This window comes from Perna viridis, chromosome 13, assembly GCF_037379345.1.
Source record: "Perna viridis isolate PV_CMFRI_1.1 ecotype Kerala chromosome 13, ASM3737934v1, whole genome shotgun sequence".
In the NCBI taxonomy this organism is placed as follows: domain Eukaryota; kingdom Metazoa; phylum Mollusca; class Bivalvia; order Mytilida; family Mytilidae; genus Perna; species Perna viridis.
Genome location: NC_142457.1, coordinates 9,722,398 through 9,742,207, shown reverse-complemented (window position 1 = coordinate 9,742,207; position 19,810 = coordinate 9,722,398). Strand labels below are relative to the sequence as shown.

The following is a 19,810-nucleotide window of genomic DNA, read 5'->3' as shown; positions in this document are numbered from 1 at the left end:
TTAGGTTAGGGTTAGGGTTAGGGTTAGGGTTAGGGTTAGGGTTAGGGTTAGGGTTAGGGTTAGGGGTTAGGGTTAGGGTTAGGGTTAGGGTTAGGGTTAGGGTTAGGGTTAGGGTTAGGGTTACTCCAGCCAGTTGAAAAAATATTAAATAATATTTTAAGACTGTTTTGCTGAATTGTAAGATATTATTATTTTCAGTTTTCCTAACTGAAATATGTAAGTTTTATAAGCGCTGCAGAGTTTTCTTATAGGACTATTTTTCGGTGGAATGCTACATGATGTCAAGTATGTTATAATTTTCATTCTCACTCAACTGGCATAAGATTGAAAATTGTTGTAAAGGAAGACCAAAGGGATTTTAAACAAAATAGCGATAATCCAATATACCAATATACCACACACTGCATGAGTGGAGGTATAAAAACTTGGTTGTTAAAGAGCAAAATAAGAAAAGTAAAAATGGACAAATGTAGACATAGAAGCAGTACATCATCTAACTTTAATCTATAAAAACACACTGAAAAACAGGTAAAAAATGTTCTAAAAGCATTGTTGAAATAAATCTTAACAGTGAGGGAGCATCAGACATATTTTATATATTTGGTCTGAAAATAAAAGAATGGCTTAAAAATAATCTGATAGAAATGCACGTAATTTAAATGTGGTCGTTTAAACTATAAACATAGGCATAGAGTGGGAGTTCTAGGGAACCCTCTGTTAAAAAACACAGCAGAGAATCATCAGCCATTATACATTGGTTTGTCAAATTTAGCTGCAATGCACTAATGCAACTAATGACACTAATAAAATTTTCCAGCACATTTCCCTTATATAAGCAGTCAAAAATATCTTCATCACAGATTCTTCAGGTTAAATTTAAACAGCTTTTCAGTTGTTTTCTAGATGTACTGAATATATTAGAGGCATAAAAGACCAAACTGAGAAAATTGATGTGCACTCATTGCCTGATTCTTACACTGAATGGTACATATAAGTATTACAAAAATGCTTTTTTATTGAGAAAAACTACAGTGCAAAGAAGTCTGTACAAAACAATATGGATTTATAATACAGTACATATAATTTGCATATACATGTAAAATGATCCACATTATTAATTGATGAAAACTGAATACATGCATACATCTTACAATTAGGTGCTTACTAACCTATGGAAGACCATGCATATTCACTTTGAGCACTTTCACACTTTAAACATGGGCTTTCAGAGCTGACAGATCCATCTGCATAGCAGATTCTATCAATGAAACATGTATTGGGCTACAAAGAAAACTATAGTTAATCTAATATCAAGTATAACTTTCATCTGAAAAAAAAAAGAAATTATTTGCTCCTAGTTATAAATAAATAAGATATAGTCACTTAAAAACAAACCAAATTTTATCCCGAAAAATCATCTATTGTTACATAAAAGGATTAGTAACTCAAAAGCAAAAAATATGAAAATTATGAAATTATTACAGTTTTGGTAAACAAATTTGAATTTGAAAGGATTCCACCACAGGCCCCTGAAGTAATAGAACCAACAAGTTTTTCCATATATTTGGATTTAACTTGTAAAGTATTCATACCTTAATGATACAGCCTTGGTTAATATCACAAATTTGACATAAACTGTCATATACAGCCACAAGCTGAGAGGTCAAAACACTTCCTGCCATATTTGGTACCTAAAGTTAATGTAAAAAACGTTAAACAGATGTCTCTCTCCTGTTCCCTATTTAAAACGGTATAAAATCCCACAAAATTCAGTAAGCCATAAATTCCTGGTAAATTAAATGATGTCCTAACTACCTACAAAGTTCAGGAAAGTTGGTGCTGCTTTTGCAAAGTTTCCCTTACAAAAGTGTGACAGACAGACAGACAGACAGGGCAAAAACAATGTCTCCCTCCAAAAAAGGGGGAGACATAACAAGATGGTGCACTACTTGTACCAAGAATACCCACTCTACCTTTAAAGAGCTTTTTCTCTAAGTACCAGTCCATGTAAAATTCAGACATTGCCAGTGGTAAAGTGATTCATGGTGTAGAAAAACCAACCAAACAAAGGAAGCTTTTTCAGTTTACATATGCTATATTTTCACTTAACCATAATCATTTCTGCATTTAGATGTACTTTTTAGAAAATCATACATTTATCTACCACTAAAATCAACTATATCAAACAAAATCAAGAACAATAACTCTTGCAAAGTGCTAATTTCATGTACAATTTATATAAATTTTAACTTAAAAGCGCAATCCCCAAATGAAAAACTAAGACTGGTTATGTGATCTACAATGATCTCTGAACAAGAAATAAAACTGGATTCAGTGGGTTTTTGACATGCATGAATCACCTCCTGTCTGATTTTTATAACTATCCAGGATTCCAAATGTTAAGTATAATATGATCACAAGTGCTGAGGAGTACCAAAATTCAATGAGGGCTGTTCAGTTTAAGATAACCACAAACAGAAACCAATTATCAAGCCCAGGTGTGGACCATAAATGCAAATTCCACCAACCCACAACCAAGTATATCTATTTTTTAATCCACCTTCTGCTGGACCCATGTATGTTTCAAAGCTGTATTGATACAAGTCATCACAATTTGGTCATTCACAATAATCAATTTACACTTGACAACAATGCAAAATCACCCAAGTCAGTATTGAAATGATCGTTTCTTTTTTTTTTAAATGATTATATATATAGCATAGCACGTAATTTTCCTGTGGTGCTAATTTTGTCATCTTTTAGTGCTTTGTCTTAAAACGCCAAAACAAATCTGCAAAATATCTACTTCGGTCAAAATAACTTGCTATATGGTAACCGTGAATTTATATATAAAATACAGTTACATGTCTTCTCCAAAGTACAGTAAAATCTTACCTGAACTTCATAAATAGTAGGAAAGTTTTCTTTATCTGTAACCATTGGCAACATACATTCGACGGTTGACATATCAATATAACGTAACATTGTATTGAATGCATCCCCGACAGGTTTCCATCCATTCTCTGTTAGCTAATACAAGTATAATGTAGAAAATTAATAATTATACAAGAGACTGTGATATTGCCTGGAGCCACAGTCGACGGCATTATCAATGTTGAAGGCAATATTACATCCCAAGGGTAGGCAATTTATCAAAAATGATCTATAAATAAGCATCTGTCATGTTTATTTTATTGAGGAATCTAAAGCAGGTATAATCATATGGGAACACCCTATTGACATTGTATGTACATTAATGAATACTAAATGATCACTACATAATCTGGACACATAAATGTCCTTACAGTAACAATTGGGTTATCGTATAAAGAAAAAAGTAAAGGTGCAAGAAAATTGATTGTTGTAAAATTACCTTATTCTGAATATTTTCCCATCAGAGCTAAAGGACCATATCTGTCATCTCAATTTTGTAACATAATTTATACATTGATTCAATAATTATAGGCAGATACCTCTGTCAAGATCTGCAATTAAGCATTATTTCATTTTTTTTTCAATTTCTTCAGAGGTGTAGTGACAAAATGGAGTTAAATCGTCAGTACACATGCAGTCCTTGAACCGATCCGTGCAATGATTTGAGGGATCGGTCACTGACGGATCAATAACTGATGACCGGTGACCGATCTGATTGCAATTTCATTATGTAAAATGACGGACGATCTGTTTAGAATAAAAGAAATATGAAATAAAAGTATAAATTGATGTTAAAATTTATTACATTATGTACATATGTGTACAATTGACAAAGAAAACAATGAAAACGTAAAATACACTGACCATTCTGTGGTCACATGATGCGATCATAGGTTAAATGGATTGGTTTGACGGTTCGATGACTGATTGGAAACTGATTGATGACCGATTACAACTTTTGTTGCATGGATCGGTTCAGGTACTGTAATTATAGACCATTATGAGTAGAAATGTTTGATGGATCATTGAAATAAATGTTTCATTTTTTTTTTTAAATTTAACCCAATTTTCACAAAAATATCCAAGCATACATATATACCTTGACAAGAGAGACAAGGCACTTGTAAGGAAAGCCTCTATCTGAATACATCAAGGTCACATGAACTGTACTGCATCTCATTGACCTTGTATCACAGGTTACCATAGAAACCACATTCTCTGTTGCTAGGGAAGTAGAGATGGTTGTGGGTGATGTTATTTCAGTTGTTGTTGTTGTAGAAGCTGTGGTGGTAACTGTTGTTTTGTTAGTGGCTGTAGGCATTGAAGTTGTTGTCATGGCAGCTGCAAAATTATTATTAAAAATATTGATATGAGTATTAATTAGAATAAGTGTAAACCCAAACTCTTTTTGGTAGGTTTGACGGTTTAAATATGAAATTAAAAATTGGCAGTTCAATTTCATGTTCTTTATTGTATGTGCCTGTTTTTCTCTGTCTAGTCTTAACCCTTGAAATATATACTCTTGATTTTCCTATCAAATATTGGCTCCCTTGATTATACCCCTTGCGTTTGTAAACATTTCTAAAATCAAATTATTATTTTCTACAAAGAACATATTTAGGACTGTTTCATTTTTCGCATTACAGGTCTTACTGCAAAAATATAACATTAACTGCTGCCAAAGTTTCATAAGACTTTCCCCAAAAACTGAGGCACAGTGTTAAAAATATAAAGAAAAGCACAAAAAGGACTTCATTGAGAAAACTTAATTAAGAGTTTTAAGTAAAAGCAAATTTTTGAAAATTCAATTATTCAGTATTTTTCACAAAAAACAAAGTAATTTTAACTGAACACTCCTCCCAATCTTATTTTTTCAGTTGGGAGATTCTAAATTTTTCATTGATTTTGTGGGAGTCTACCCCTTATGTTGGGGGGTTTACTGGTATGTCTTCATCTAATGTCCTTATAGTCCTGGGTTACAGTCCTGACACTGTTGTGTCCATTGTTTTGCCCTCGTTTTTTTTTCCACAATTATAATTAACTATAGTAAAACCTGTCCAAACTGAACCCCTCTTGGACTTCAAAATCAGATCAGTTTAGACAGGTGTTTGGGTCTATTAAGGTTCAAACACATTTAAATTGATATTAACAGACTATAAATGAGTATTTGGTTTAGACAGGTTTTGGGATTATTCACAGTTTGAATTAGACAGGTTTCACTGTTTCTCTTTTAAATTAACTTTACCTGTCCTGGTAAGGCACTCAATACCATTGTAGCCATGGTAACAAAAACAACCATTTTCTGTACATAACCCGTTACCATAACAACCTTCTGGACATAAAATTGCTTGACGGATGTCTTCAATATTGATATCAGTCATATCTGAAGAACCTATAGAGTTTTCTTTGTTATTCAAATGAGTTTCACACAAATTTTCAAGCAATCTAAGAACTTCTGGCATCCATGTTGAATTCCTATACGAGGTTGCTAAGGCAACACATATATTAATGACTGTTTCAATATTAATGTCAATCTTATTTAAGCAGGTTTTAGCAATTCCTGAGGTCATAAACATAAGTCGGCAGTTATCACTAGCTAGCTGGCCATCTTTGGAAGGTTGCTTAGTAACAATCTCTTCATCATCAAAGTCACCATCAAATATGTAATCTTGAATTAGATTGGATGTTTTGGTTTTATTCAACCAATAAATAGTTGTTTCTTTCAGTTGAAAGAGAAACTGAGGTAGAGTTGTTGATGATCTTGGACATGAAGTCTCATATGATGACAATGAACAATCACACTCAGGATGGTCTGTTGCCATGGTGACTGAATGAGGACTGGAGTTTTCAAACATGCTTTGGCCTGGTAAAAGTCTGAAATATTCAAGGAAGATTTTCATAAGACCTCTGATCTCTAAAAATGTTGCAGGAAGTATCATCAAGTTTTACAGTTTCATGTGGCCACTTTATGACAGAACAATCTTCAAGTTTTTCCTGTTACGACTTCTATCAAATATTCATCAGGACATTAAAAACTGTCACCATTTTCACCATCGCTACTTATCATTAATCTGGGAATTTCTTTCCAGTGTACTGTACTTATTACATGAAGAGGTCAAGTTTAGTATTGAGAAAAGCAGAGGTTTTAAAGTTTTGAAAATAGGGCTTATAAGTTTCGTCACATCATGCAGTGATATCACGAGAATGGGTCCTTTAAACTTCAATTCAAAGGCATAAAAAGTGGTTGTTATCAAGTAAAGGACTAAAATCTTAACAACAAAAATCTTTTATGTTTATATACTACAATAAAAAAGACGCTAAACCATTTCTTCCCTATTATAAGTTTGGTATGGTGACACAAAATAGAAAATTTTCTGGATACAAATAAAATGAGAAAAAAGACTTACAAGTCCTATAGCATATGAGTGCAGTTCTATATATATACCTCCAGTTCCCCTGTAGCTGCCCTATAATATTGCTATGATGAGTATTATTTCCAATATGTCCACACAATCCATCCACCTTGTCACCATAGTAACCAGACAGTTGAATGGTCAAGGACATACTTCTTTGTGTAAGGTCAATTCTTATTTGACCTTTATTGTCAAGGATAACCTGCGATGAAATAGACACGAAATTTAAAGTAACATCTGGTCAGTGTCAAAGGTCATTAAGTGATAATTCTTCATATTAACCTTGTAGATTAAAAATCAAACCTAACACCAATTGTCTAATCTTTCTTGGCCTTCCAATTACTCAATCAAATCATTGCTACAAAATTTTAGAGGTTCAGAAAAGATAACTCTATAGCATGTTTAGTGAGTTTCTTATTTGCCATACAGGACTTTGGTTAAAAAATTTCATAAACTTCAATAAACATGCCACTGCAAGATCAGTAAAAAGTAAGTTTGATAAACTAATATGATGATAGGCTATGCCTATGATGGACGAAGCTCAGTGATGTATTTTAGACAAAACAACACCTCTGCCCTTGCACAATCGTTTACTTCCATGTCAACAAATTTCTTCACTTCTGTCAGAACATTTTTTAGCCATTCATTATTCTAGTCATACATTCTACATATATAGGATGTTGCTCACGCTCCATCAATATTACTGAAAAATTAGACATTTTTTTTTAATAATAATGACAGACTGACCATGACTTTCTAATTCCTTCCAGTTTTTTAAAGCTCAGAGCTATCTCTAACATTACAAACATGTACATGATTCAGTCACCATGGTAACAGGAGGATTAAGGTTTTGTTACGCAGAATTTGAGTTCATAATGAGGTTAAAGGCAGTATTAACAAAAATAACAACCACAATTTGTGAAGTGAACTAAAATAAATTTATTAAGGGACAGTTTTAATAAATTCACTAAAACAAGTAGTTACACTGACATGAGAATAAATGGTTGTTGTTATTATTTATTCTATATGTTATGTTCCTTATTTTACAAATAATTAGAAGAATACTTTACTGTCATATAATTTTCCAACCACTGGCAGTTGCACTCCATAGTTCAATAAGATTTTGAGTTACCCTCTCAACCCTCCCGGAATAAACATATTATTTATCAAAAATATACTTAATTTTTCATTCATCTGTTCATTAACTTTTCCTTTCCCACAATTTTTGAGATGCCTATGGCGGGTATTTCAATATTTTACATTGCCCACCAATGTTATTTTGTTTGCTATATACAAATGTATATATAATTTGTCATATATGTGTCTTGTTTATATTGATATTGGGTTGTACATGTTATTTATTGCATACTGTCACATCAGCCAAAATTTAATAAATGTTTTTAGAGTGAATTATTCAGTCTAGCCCTAATTTGGTTGTTTCATGAATGTTAACATCCCCCCACATATCAACAAAGGTGATACAGTGCCCTAATCATGGTCTTTCGTTCTATTTGCATAAATTTGATTAATGAAGTGCATGATTATTTCATGAACCTTTCCCTTCACATCATTACTTCATTATGTATACCCTAAAAGCCAAAACAAATATCCTGGATACTTATCCTCTCCCGACCCAATTTTTTCACCCTCACAAAAACATTTTATTTTGATTGGACAATTTCCTTCAAATTGACAGCATTTTTCACTTAAATGGTGGAAGAAAAAAATATAATATGCCTGCCTGCCCTTTAGTTTGGAAAATGTTAGATGACCTAATTAACTTACATAGATAAGCTTCCCATGTCTCCCTTCATATATCTTGATATTGGTACTGGAAGTTGGTCTGTATTGTACAGTAATAGCCTTCCCTTGGTTCTCTGGGTGACATTTATCTACCACGATCTTAGTCTGCTGGTAATACACCATTATCCCACAAACACAAAGCAGATTCTCAGATGTACAGCTGTTCACTCGGATATGAACCTGAAAAATGAAAGTATCCATTTAGTACATGTCCTTGTAGAAATCAGGCAGGTAGTGTCACATGTAGTTTGGGTAGAACTTTAAATTGCTGAGATGTAATAAGCACACCTAGAAAACACTCCTGCTATGGCCGACTAAAAATAAAGCCGAGATCTTGTGAAATACTTGACGGGTTATAGAGGAAGAAGTCCTCATAATGGTAATCACGGTAAGGGTCCTTTAAGTGTGATAGACAAACAGAAGGATGAAATGACAGACTGTAGGTTAGGATTATGCACTATCCTGATATACAGTTGGGTGTATACTGTATTTTTTTATCTATAGGTCGATGTAAGTGTACAAGTCAGATTGTCAATTTTTTACCAAAATAAACTAAGAAAATTGATAAGTTTATTTTGCCCAATAAGCTGAGGGTCAGACATTCATCTTAAGCCATCAATATAAACTGTAGTTGTCAGGGGAATTTCATTCCAGTGAAGTAAAATCAATTCATATTTTCAATAAAGCATATTTTTTAAATGAGCATTTTTTATTCAATAGCTTGTCAACTGATCTGAAGCCGAAGGCATACTAAACTGATTTGAACGATCATTATTATTCTATATACCTCCAATTCATTATTCTGACTCTTTGTGAGGATGTATGTTCCTCTTCTAGGTAACTTTGAAATGCTGTAAAAAAGTTAATGAATTTTATCATTATTGTGGTATACCATATGTATTTTCAAAATCCATATAATGATGCTTACTTAACCTAAATATGGATTGAACTAAAATTGTAAAGATCACCACATACTCTAGATTGTTTCATATGATATAGAACATAGTGTAATTCCAAGTCTGAACATTTACCCAGTTCTTAAATTATATTCTTATATGACGTGCTTCAAAGCTCTTTAGACCACATCCATGGTAAAAAAAAAGTGATAAAAACATGACCAACATTTCCTGTAACACGTAAGCTATGTCTATTCAAAAATGTGAAGAAACTTGTCATTTAAGAATCGAAATAAATCACAGAAACTCCATTTTATAATTGTTTTACCACGGTCTGACCATTTATGTTGTTATTGTACCCTTTGCTATCACTCAGTGTAAAACAATATGACATAAATGGCCAGCCGGTGGTAAAACAATGATAAAATTGAGTTTCTGTGAATATGACATAAATGGCCAGCCAGTGGTAAAACAATGACAAAATTGAGTTTCTGTGAATATGACATAAATGGTCAGCCCGTGGTAAAACAATGACAAAATTGAGTTTCTGTGATTTATTTCTTAAATAAACCAATCATCATATACAAAACACATATCTTAAGACATGACATGCCATCCCTAATTTGTATTTTTTATGATACCTCATATATAATATTATATATCACTCCTCATCTAAAATATCTAACTTCATGTACAATACACTATTGCTCATTTTTAATTCATTATTCCTAATTTATCGTACACCACACCTCAATTAAAGTACACCATTTCACAATTGCAATACATTAATCCACATTTAAGTCATGCCAGTCCTCATTAAAGGTACATCAGTCCTCAATTAAGAATTCCTGACAAGAGAACCTTATTTCTCATTTCTGATACATCATTCATTGCTTACAGTGCATCATTCCTTCATTCTCCATTTTCAATTTATCATTTGATCCACATTCATAGAACACCACACCTCAATATAAGTTCACCATTCGCCCATTTATGATACATTATCATGCCTAATTACAATATAGCATTCTTCACTTACAATACATTATGCCCAATACAATATCTCAGTCCTCATTTATGATACATCAAGCCTCATTACAATACGTCATTCCTCATTCACAATACATCAAGCCTCACTACAATATAGCATCCTTCATTTATTATACATTATGCCAAATTACAATACTTCAGTCCTCATTTTCAATACATTATATGCCTCATTACAATATCTAGGTCCTCTTTTACGATACATAATTGACTTAAATTACAACAACTCAATCCTCATTTACGATACATTACGCGTCATTACTATATTTTAGACCTCATTTACAATATATTATGCCTCATTACAATATCTCAGTCCTCATTTACAATACATTACTAGTATTCCTAAGTTACAACACGCTTCATCTCATTATTATCATATATTTAGATTAAAATATAACTTTTTTGTATATGCATTGTTTAAACCCTGTATCACATACCCTATACCACACCTCTTGACCTATATCACACATCTAGACCTATATGGCATACCTTATATCACACCTCTAGACCTATTGCATACTCTTTATCACACCCCTAGACCTATATCGCATACCTTATATCACACCCCTTCAAAGACTATACTTGAACTATGGTTAAAATATAGGATATAATGAACATGACATATTAAAATCTGTATCACATGCTGTATCAACCCTCGACCTATATCACCCCACGGGCCAGTGGCATTGGGATGATAGAGGAGTCTCGGGTTGATACAGCATGTGATACAGATTTTGACATATTCAGTATAAAACACACCATACCTCATCCATGACATACCATTTTTTGTTGTCAGATAATCTGACTATAACATCTTACCTTTCCTGGAAAGACATAATGAATACTCCAGCTGTTACGTAACAAGAAGCTGATGGAAGGTCTATAACTCTTATCTATAGAAATAAAAAATGAAAACATGAATTATACACAACTTTTCTTACATTGGTGATTGAATTCAATTCAAAAGTTTGCAATGTATTTTTGGTGACAAGTCTGTTTAATTTAAAGCCTCACCTGACTGTATATAAGTATATATATGTAGCCAAATTCGTACATAAATATCAGCCCTCAGACAAAAGCAGCTGTTCAGATAATATATGTGTACACAGCTACCATAAAATTCGCATCATCAATTGACATTGTAATTTTTTTTCACTTATCCAAAATATTTTTGACTGGAAATCCTTCAGTACATTATTGTTCTCATAGAAACTGTATTCAAAAATGAAAGTGAAAATAAAAGTTGCCCTGGAGATATTAATACTTAAAATCTGGTTAAGTTCTACTACAGAAAAGAGCAGGAAAATTTCCCGTCATAATTTTTTACACCATAAGATGTCAAAAGTTATTTCACAATAAGTAGCAGATCCAAGGGAATTAATGTAGCACAAATTGTATTTAGGACCTAACAAATATATTTGACCAATTTCATTGATTATCTTGAGATATGGTGAATCACCACCTGCCTGGTTTTTAAACATTATAAAGCATACATGTACCTTAGTCTGTACAGTAGCCTGATTCCACTGAATGTGATCATCCACATAGATATAACCTGACAAGGCCACTTCCTTGACCTTATAAAAGTGAAGGTTAGGGGTCATGGCAACCTTGACCTGTTGGGTTATACATCCAGTGCCTTGGCATCTGCTGTCTGGTTGAAACTGTAGAATACATCTGGAGAGTACTATATTAGAAACATTGTCACCTGAAAATAATGAAAAAAATCTAGTTGATTATCTTCACATACTGATCATTCTTTCATACTGTACTCTCTCCAAAAAATGTGATCACCTTAAATAGATCCCAGTAAATACAATCCCACCCAAGCATTTATATTTACCAACACTTCATTCAAGTTTGATGGAAATCTGACAAAAAAACAAGACGCTCTCAGGAGCCTGAATCGCTCACCTGGTTAAATTTTGTCTTTCAATGGCAATAAATTTAAAAAGAAGTTGTCTAACAATTTTGACTCAAGAAAACTTTAGTAGGACTTATCATAACAATCATTTCAGCAATGGAAAGTTTCAAGGTCAATAACTCTTACAAGCAGTCATCTGACAACTTTGAGACTTTTGTAGGCCTTATAATTGAAAGAATTTGGCTAAACAAAACAGTTTTGGAGATATAATGTGCAAAAAACTACTGTCTGACTCCTCTGTTCTGTTTTTAGTAACAGCAGCCATGTTTTTTGACGGATCAAAAATCTAAACATAAATTTTGTGCAAGGTACCCCAAGAAACATTCATACCAAGGTTAGTTCTAATTGGTCAACTAGAGTCAAAGGAGAAGATTTTTGAAAGAAATAACATTAAAAATAGCAAAAAAACATCGAAAAAGGGCAATAACTCCAACATGGCATAACAGATTAAAATGAATATTTGACCACAGATAGACCTTATCATGCTAAACACTTTCACCCAGTCAGAATTTGGCTTAACCTAACGTTTTGGAGATATATGTGTAACACTAATGTCTGACCTCAATGTTTTATTTTTAGTAATGGTGGCCATGTTTTTTGACGGATCAAAAATCTAAACACAACTTTTGTGCAAGATACTCTCAGGGACATCTGTGCAAATTTTCATATAATTCTGCTCAGTAGTTTCATAGGAGATGATTTTTTTTAAATTGTTAATGGACGACGACGACGGACGCAAAGTGATGGCAATAGCTCACATGGCCTTTGGCCAGGTGAGCTAATAAAGGCAATATTTAAGCAATTACCATAGATCTTTGATTTTTACCAAAACCCCCCTCCGATAAAACGGTCCCCCTCAACGAATTTCTATGAAAATTGTTCCAATCCAAGTTTTTAAATTTATGAACACCTTATAAAATTTTGAAAGATACCAGACAAGACACTACTAAGATGACAGATGAACAGACAGACCAGTCCAAAAAAATTATACTCTCTGCAACTTTGTAGCAGGAGAACTGATCATAATAAATAGCATATACTGTTTATAATGATTGACCATCAAGTTCATGGTCTATCTTTTGAAGAGGAGGTTCTTGTTCAATTTTGTTAATTTTTCCACTTACACCATTAGTGTATATTATGAACTAAGCAACTCATCAGGTGTTCCTATAAATTTTATACTTATACACATACTGTGAAAACCAACATATTTTTGCAAGTGATTTACTTTTGCCTATTTCGCAAACAAGAAAAAGTTGCAAAAGCAAACTGTTGCAAATGAGTCGCTACAAATATTTAGGCTACTTAACAGTGAATGAAAACCTTAAGGATACTTAACAGTGACTACAAATCTTTGGGATACTTAACAATGACTACAAACATTAAGGATGTTTGACAGTGACTACCAAACTTTAAGATACTTGACAGTGATTACAAATCTTTAGGATATTTAACAGTGATTACAAACATTTAGGATATTTGACAGGACTACCAAACTTTAAGGTATTTGAAAGTGAATACAATTCTTTAGGGTACTTGACATTGAATACAAACCTTTAGGATACATGACAGTTACTACAAACCTTACGTGTACTTGACATTGACTAAAAACCTTTACGGTACTTGACACTGACTACAAATCTTTCGGGTACTCAACAATGAATACAAACCTTAAGGATACCTGACACTGACTACAAACATTTAGGGTACTTGACATTTACTACAAACAATTAGAGAACTGGACATTGACTGTAAACAACCAGGGTATTTGGAAGTGACTACAAAACTTTATGGTACTTGACAGTGACTACAAACCTTTAGGGTACACTCCTTGAGATGTTCACAATTCCTATTTAAGCTTTGGTGCATGGTTTATCGCGCGTTTACATTTCGTTTTGTGTTCATTTAAATGCATGATAAACGCACGGTTGAAGCGTTTATTTAAACGCACGATAGAAGTGTTCATTTAAACGCACGCTAGGAGCATTTGTTTAAAAGCACAATAGGAGCGTTCATTTAAATGCAAGATAGAAGCATTTGTTTATTTTTGTACTTAGATTATTTCCTCGATTCAACTGTTTTTTTATCATCATGAACTCGTGAATCGTTATGGTGTATCCATCAGCACCATGAAAACTGATGTATTCAACAGGTCATAGTTTTCCTTTCCTCGTTTGTCTACCCCGGATTTGACTTTTTATGAGCAACTCGGCAGGTGTTTCTAGAAAAGCAGAGGACGCTTACCCTACTGGTGCACCTGGTCCATGCTCCCAGTTTTTAGTGGAGTCCGAGTTGCTCATTTACTTTTGTTACTTTGTATGTATGATTTTAGTTACTTTATGTTCTTTGTTGTGTATGTCTGTTTTCCATGTCTGGTCTTTGTCCCTGGATTACATTCTTTTGATTGCTGCTATAACCTTGGTTCCCTTGATTACTCTTTATATTTTTTGCTATTATTAATTTATATAATTTCATTAATTTTATTTTCTATGTTTTCTGTCTTCATTATATGTCAATATTATTATTTTTCGTCGTTCGTCTATCGTGCGTTTAAATGCACGATATGAGGGTTCGTCTATTGCGTGTATAAACGCTCGCTAAGAGCATTCATTTATCGTGCGTTTAAACGCACGCTGTGAGCGTTCATGCGTTTGGTGAGCATTAAGTGTGCATTTGGGTATCGTGCATGCAGAAAACCTAAACGTCTCAAGGAGTGTACTTGCCAGTAAATACAAACCTTTTGGGTATTTGACAGTTAGAACCATCTCTAGTTTACAGCTATCCTTTCCACAGACCAGTGGCACTGTAGAAACAAATGTCAGCGTTACAGGGCCTCCATTTTCATACACTGCAATTCCTGTTTCCATTACCTGTATGATAAAAACTCTGTAAATAATGAAGTAATAAAAGAAAATAGCATTGTGTACAACCCATTTTGCACGTACATCTGTTTAAGAAATTGACCTCTGACTTGCTGATTGCTAGGTAGCTGTCTTTGTAAAAAATATGCAAAAATAATTAAGTGACTCAATAAAAAGGCACATATTTTTTTCTGGATGGAAAAATTTTAGGGCACAGTCCAGCTGTCCAACCATTATCCAGCGTGCTAACCATTATACCTTGGATGATTCTAGTAAAATGAATGAGTACTAATTTTCATCATGATTTAAGAGGGTGCCCATGCAAAAACCAGGCAGTGGGTAGCACATGACAAATTTTGTTCTCAAAAATTTTTAAATTTGTCAAACATTTCATATCATAAATGCATCCTTTCTCAAATTTGAATGTCAGTTTTTGATTGACTGCAATGGTTAAAGAGAAAAAAAATACATAGAAGGTATTGAAATTCATTGCAGAAAGGAGATAACTCTTTTATTTTTGTGCAAAATTTGGGTGCTTTGTTTTAAAACTGTTTTACAAGCCATCCATTGCCATATTAAAGAAATCTTTTTACTATTAGATGTACATATGATTTAAATATCAAATTTAAACAAACAATTCTGTGGTATAAAATTTACCATGTGCCAACCATATCATCTAAACACTTTATTCATAGAAAAAAATAGGTCAAATTAGATGGTCAGATTCAGAGTAGGCTCTGAAGGGTCAAACCCCCTTTTTTTAGAAACTTTTGTTAGTTTTGGGTAAGGTATGGGCAAAATGAGCAAAAGCAGCTAAAAAAATCCCCTTTTAAGTAAACCTCTTGCTCCTGACAATTGCTGTAAGCTGGGAAATTTTTGTGCCACCTTTTTCAGTGAATTCGGTGATCAATAGAGTCTTGTGCAGTTTTAAATTTGCAATCATTCCCTAAATTATAGTATGAAGGTCATCAAAAAAATATTCATAACAGTTTTATTTTTGCACTACAGCTTTTGACAGGAAAATAGCAAAAAATAAAACTGCAGCTAAAATTTCACCATAATGCTAATTTTTTTATGTATTCATGTCCATGTGAAAATGTTGCAATTTCAGAGCTTAGTAATATAAACTATATGTAGCTAGCTAGCTACACAAAGGTTGAGATACATAAAAGGTGAAATTGGCCCTCTTATATTCATGAAATTGATGTTAGTCACAGTTAATTTTTACTTGCCGAACAAAAGTGTTAACCTTTATCTACACTGCACATTTAAGTCATAATCACTGGTCAAAAGAGTTGATTTTCTCAAATTTTACAAACCAGTACTAAACTAGCTATTTCACATGAAATACAAGTGTCTGCGCCAATGAAGACCCATGTAATATATTGATATTCTGAAGCATTTTTTCAGAATTCCTGAAGTTTTGGTGGGTTTACGTTGGCACAGGCATAACAAAATTTGAATAAAAAAATGCACAATTTTATACCAAATTTCAGCTATTTTTGCAAAAACCTGATCATGCAATTCAAATTAATCTACAAGAACAAACAAAAAATTGTAATATGGTAACTTTGTTGTACTACCACAAATCCTTAACAAAAATGCAGATTGGTTACATCCTATTACAATGTTTTATAATTCAACCTAGAAGGGGGCCAAAAACATCCCTAAGTGTACCTCATTCTTTATTTCCATAAGGTAAATGTTACCTGAATTCCTAGAAATAGGGTTTCAGAGACTTTGCTCTGAGTTTGATGAACTGGCATCACTTCACAGGCAACCTATTGAAAGAAAACATTTTTGGTATTTCTATAATAATTATGCTGTGGGTAAACATATTAACAATTGAAAGTTACTGTTTTTCAAGCCTATTAACAGTTTACATAATAATATTAAAGTATTAATACACCAGCCTTGCTGTAGACAGCATGTTAACCGAATCTTAAATTCAGTTAACTTAAAATTATAGTTAACTTTCACTTCAATTTAAGGTAAACACTGGTAAAATCAAAATGCATGGATTGGGAGTCAAAGAGTAATCAAGGGAATCAAGGTTATAGTGGTAATCAAAGAGTAATCAAGGGAATCAAGGTTATAACGGTAATCAAAGAGTAATCAAGGGAACCAAGTTTATAGTGGTAATCAAAGAGTAATCAAGGGAACCAAGGTTGTAGCAGTAATCAAAGAGTAATCCAGGGAACCAAGGTTATAGCAGTAATCAAAGAGTATCAAGGGAACCTAGGTTATAGCAGTTATCAAAGAGTAAGCAAGGGAACCAAGGTTATAGCGGTAATCAAAGAGTAATCAAGGGAACCAAGGTTATAGCGGTAATCAAAAGAATGTAATCCAGGGACAAAGACCAGACATGGAAAACAGACATACACAACAAAGAACATAAAGTAACTAAAATCATACATACAAAGTAACAAAAGTAAATGAGCAACTTGGACTCCACTAAAAACTGGGAGCATGGACCAGGTGCACCGGTAGGGTAAGCATCATCTGCTTTTCTAGAAACACCCGCCAAGTTGCTCAGTCAAGCTTGAGAAAAACAGATACAGTGTTTCAAACATATCACCCATTAGCTTATAGTTGAGTGAAAATTAAGGAAAATATAATCCTTACCATGTCCCCAGTGTAGACATCTTTTCCCAGAACAATTTGATCTTTTGTGCCAGTTATGAATTTGAACCTGATGATTGATGATACACCACTTCTCATTCTGACCCATGTCACAAGGAAGGTTGGTTTGTGCTGGTAAACTGTTATATTGTGTACATTAAACAAACACACAATTGACACACGATCAGGGTATTGTTTCACATGTAATTTAGGTTTTGATATCTGTACTTTTATATCTGCAACATATATTAATATAAATTACCAAGGTAGATACATGTAATTTCTAACACATTTCTGTTGTATGAAACAAAACTTTGTGAGACAATTTTTACTTTTCTATTCAAATACACCATTTAACTTAATGAACTTAATCTTGCCAATTTAAATTTCTAAACATACCAATTCTTCTTATATGCAGCTACCTTAAGATTAAAACTTCATATTGTGGTAAGCCATAAATCTTAATATACCACCTCCTATTAATAGAATAAACCACACAATTGCAGATATAGAACACAGACAAGATATGGCATTTTTTTTAGGTATTGTCTCCTTTAAATGTAATTGCCAACACATTTCAGAAAGTAGAGAACATACTCTTTATCTAGACATTCATAAATCTTAATATTACTTCTTTTACACTCCTTGAAACGTTTCCTATTTTAGTGTTTGTGCATCATTTATGGTGCGTTTTCACATCGTTTTGCGTTCATTTAAACGTGTGATTAACACACGATAGAAGCGTTCATTTAAACACAGGATAGGAGCATTCGTTTAATGGCATGATAGAAACGTTTGTTTAAACGCATGCTGGAAGCGTCTGTTTAAATAAATGCATGAAAATAGCGTTCGTTTAAACGCACGATATGAGCGTTTGTTTAAAAGCACGATAGAAGCATTCGTTTAAAAGCACGATAGAAGCATTTATTTTTGTACTTCAATTATTTCCTTGATTCAACTGTAAGTTATACATTTTTGCCATTATTAATTTATATATTTTCATTCATTCAATTTTCTACTTATTCTTTCTTCATTATTTGTAAATATTATTATTTTTCATCGTTCATCTATAGTACATTTAAACACCTGCTGGGAGCGTTGGGTATCGTGCCTTAAAACGCTCATTGGGAGCATTTGTTTATCCTGCGTTTAAACGCACGATAGGAGCATTCGTTTATCATGTGTTGGGTGAGCGTTTAGCATGTTTTTGAGTATTGTGCGCGCGGGAAACCTCCAGGTGAGGAGTACCCTTAAATCCTTTAGAGTACCTCTAAAAATAGACCACAGATATGATCTGGCCAATTCATTACCTTTACTTATCTCCTCCTTTACATGTACTTACCCACACATTTCTGCAGGTGAAGAACATAGACTTGATCAATTCCACAACCTTTTTCAATCACTGAATAAAAGAAATCATATAACAATGGACTACTTGTGTGGGTACAGTGCCAGATTTAGTCCATTTCATAAGTTATAGGACTTATCATTAAAAACTAGGAATATAAGCTCCACATTGGCAACATCTCGAACACTCAAGTTAGATTACCTCCCTTTATGTGCACAAAAGACGTGTGGATAGACAAACAGACAGACAAACAGATGTTCAAAGTGTTCTATGGGTTGCAAGGGGTATAATAAAGTAGTAAAACGTCATTAAATGGAATGAAAAAAATAATGAAAAACTGAAAACGAAGAGAGCTTCCTTATTATTATTTTCAGATGATGAACATTGTATCAAAAATTCATTAAAATCCATCAAATCATTTTTGAGTTATGTATGGATAGAACAGACGGACAGATAATATAACACCACAACATATCCCCTTAAAAAGTGGGCTCACAAAACTGAAATGATTACACCTATATACCTTCTGTGCAGTAAGCCAGATCACAACCTTTAGTACTACGAAGGCGGTAGACAAAATATGTCCCACAATTTTTGACAGTAATCGGAAACTTTAGCCCACAGCATTTGGTCTCACTCCCAGGCACATTGAAAGAAGCACATGCATGTGTTCTGGCCTTTCTTCCTGGTGTTGGTAAACCATTCTTTGGTGGTTTCATCCAAATGGGTGCGCGGGTCCCACAACCTTTCTGTAATTAAGAATAAAACAATAATTGTACACACATAAACTTTGGTAGTGTACTAATTCTAAAAGCTGTGACCACTAACAAACCTGATTTCTAAAAGAGAAGGCTTGGTGTGTATAAATACATATGCAATGATCCTGCAAAAATTTCATTTCATGTTACAATTCTGTAAAGAGGAAATATTTAGCACTGTCTTCTTTTATGGTTTTACCATCA

At 33.3% G+C, this 19,810-nt stretch overlaps 1 protein-coding gene across 5 annotated transcripts in view; it reads right to left on the bottom strand.

Moving 5' to 3' along the window:
* LOC148599502 (von Willebrand factor D and EGF domain-containing protein-like) overlaps nt 1-19,810 on the bottom strand; it is a 62,871-nt gene that overhangs the window by 20,915 nt on the left and 22,146 nt on the right. For all 5 annotated transcript variants that reach the window (XM_088557426.1, XM_088557425.1, XM_088557423.1 and 2 more), the window contains 15 exons: nt 19,372-19,597; nt 18,843-18,902; nt 17,504-17,736; nt 16,588-16,659; nt 14,755-14,887; nt 11,593-11,801; nt 10,913-10,986; nt 8,938-9,001; nt 8,133-8,330; nt 6,380-6,549; nt 5,180-5,808; nt 4,034-4,275; nt 2,896-3,030; nt 1,593-1,691; nt 1,170-1,281 (listed from right to left, as the gene is read on the bottom strand). In XM_088557426.1, the coding sequence (XP_088413552.1) occupies nt 1,170-1,281; nt 1,593-1,691; nt 2,896-3,030; nt 4,034-4,275; nt 5,180-5,808; nt 6,380-6,549; nt 8,133-8,330; nt 8,938-9,001; nt 10,913-10,986; nt 11,593-11,801; nt 14,755-14,887; nt 16,588-16,659; nt 17,504-17,736; nt 18,843-18,902; nt 19,372-19,567 (2,626 nt within the window). In that variant the 5' untranslated portion in view covers nt 19,568-19,597. The remainder of the gene's footprint in view (nt 1-1,169; nt 1,282-1,592; nt 1,692-2,895; nt 3,031-4,033; nt 4,276-5,179; nt 5,809-6,379; nt 6,550-8,132; nt 8,331-8,937; nt 9,002-10,912; nt 10,987-11,592; nt 11,802-14,754; nt 14,888-16,587; nt 16,660-17,503; nt 17,737-18,842; nt 18,903-19,371; nt 19,598-19,810) is intronic.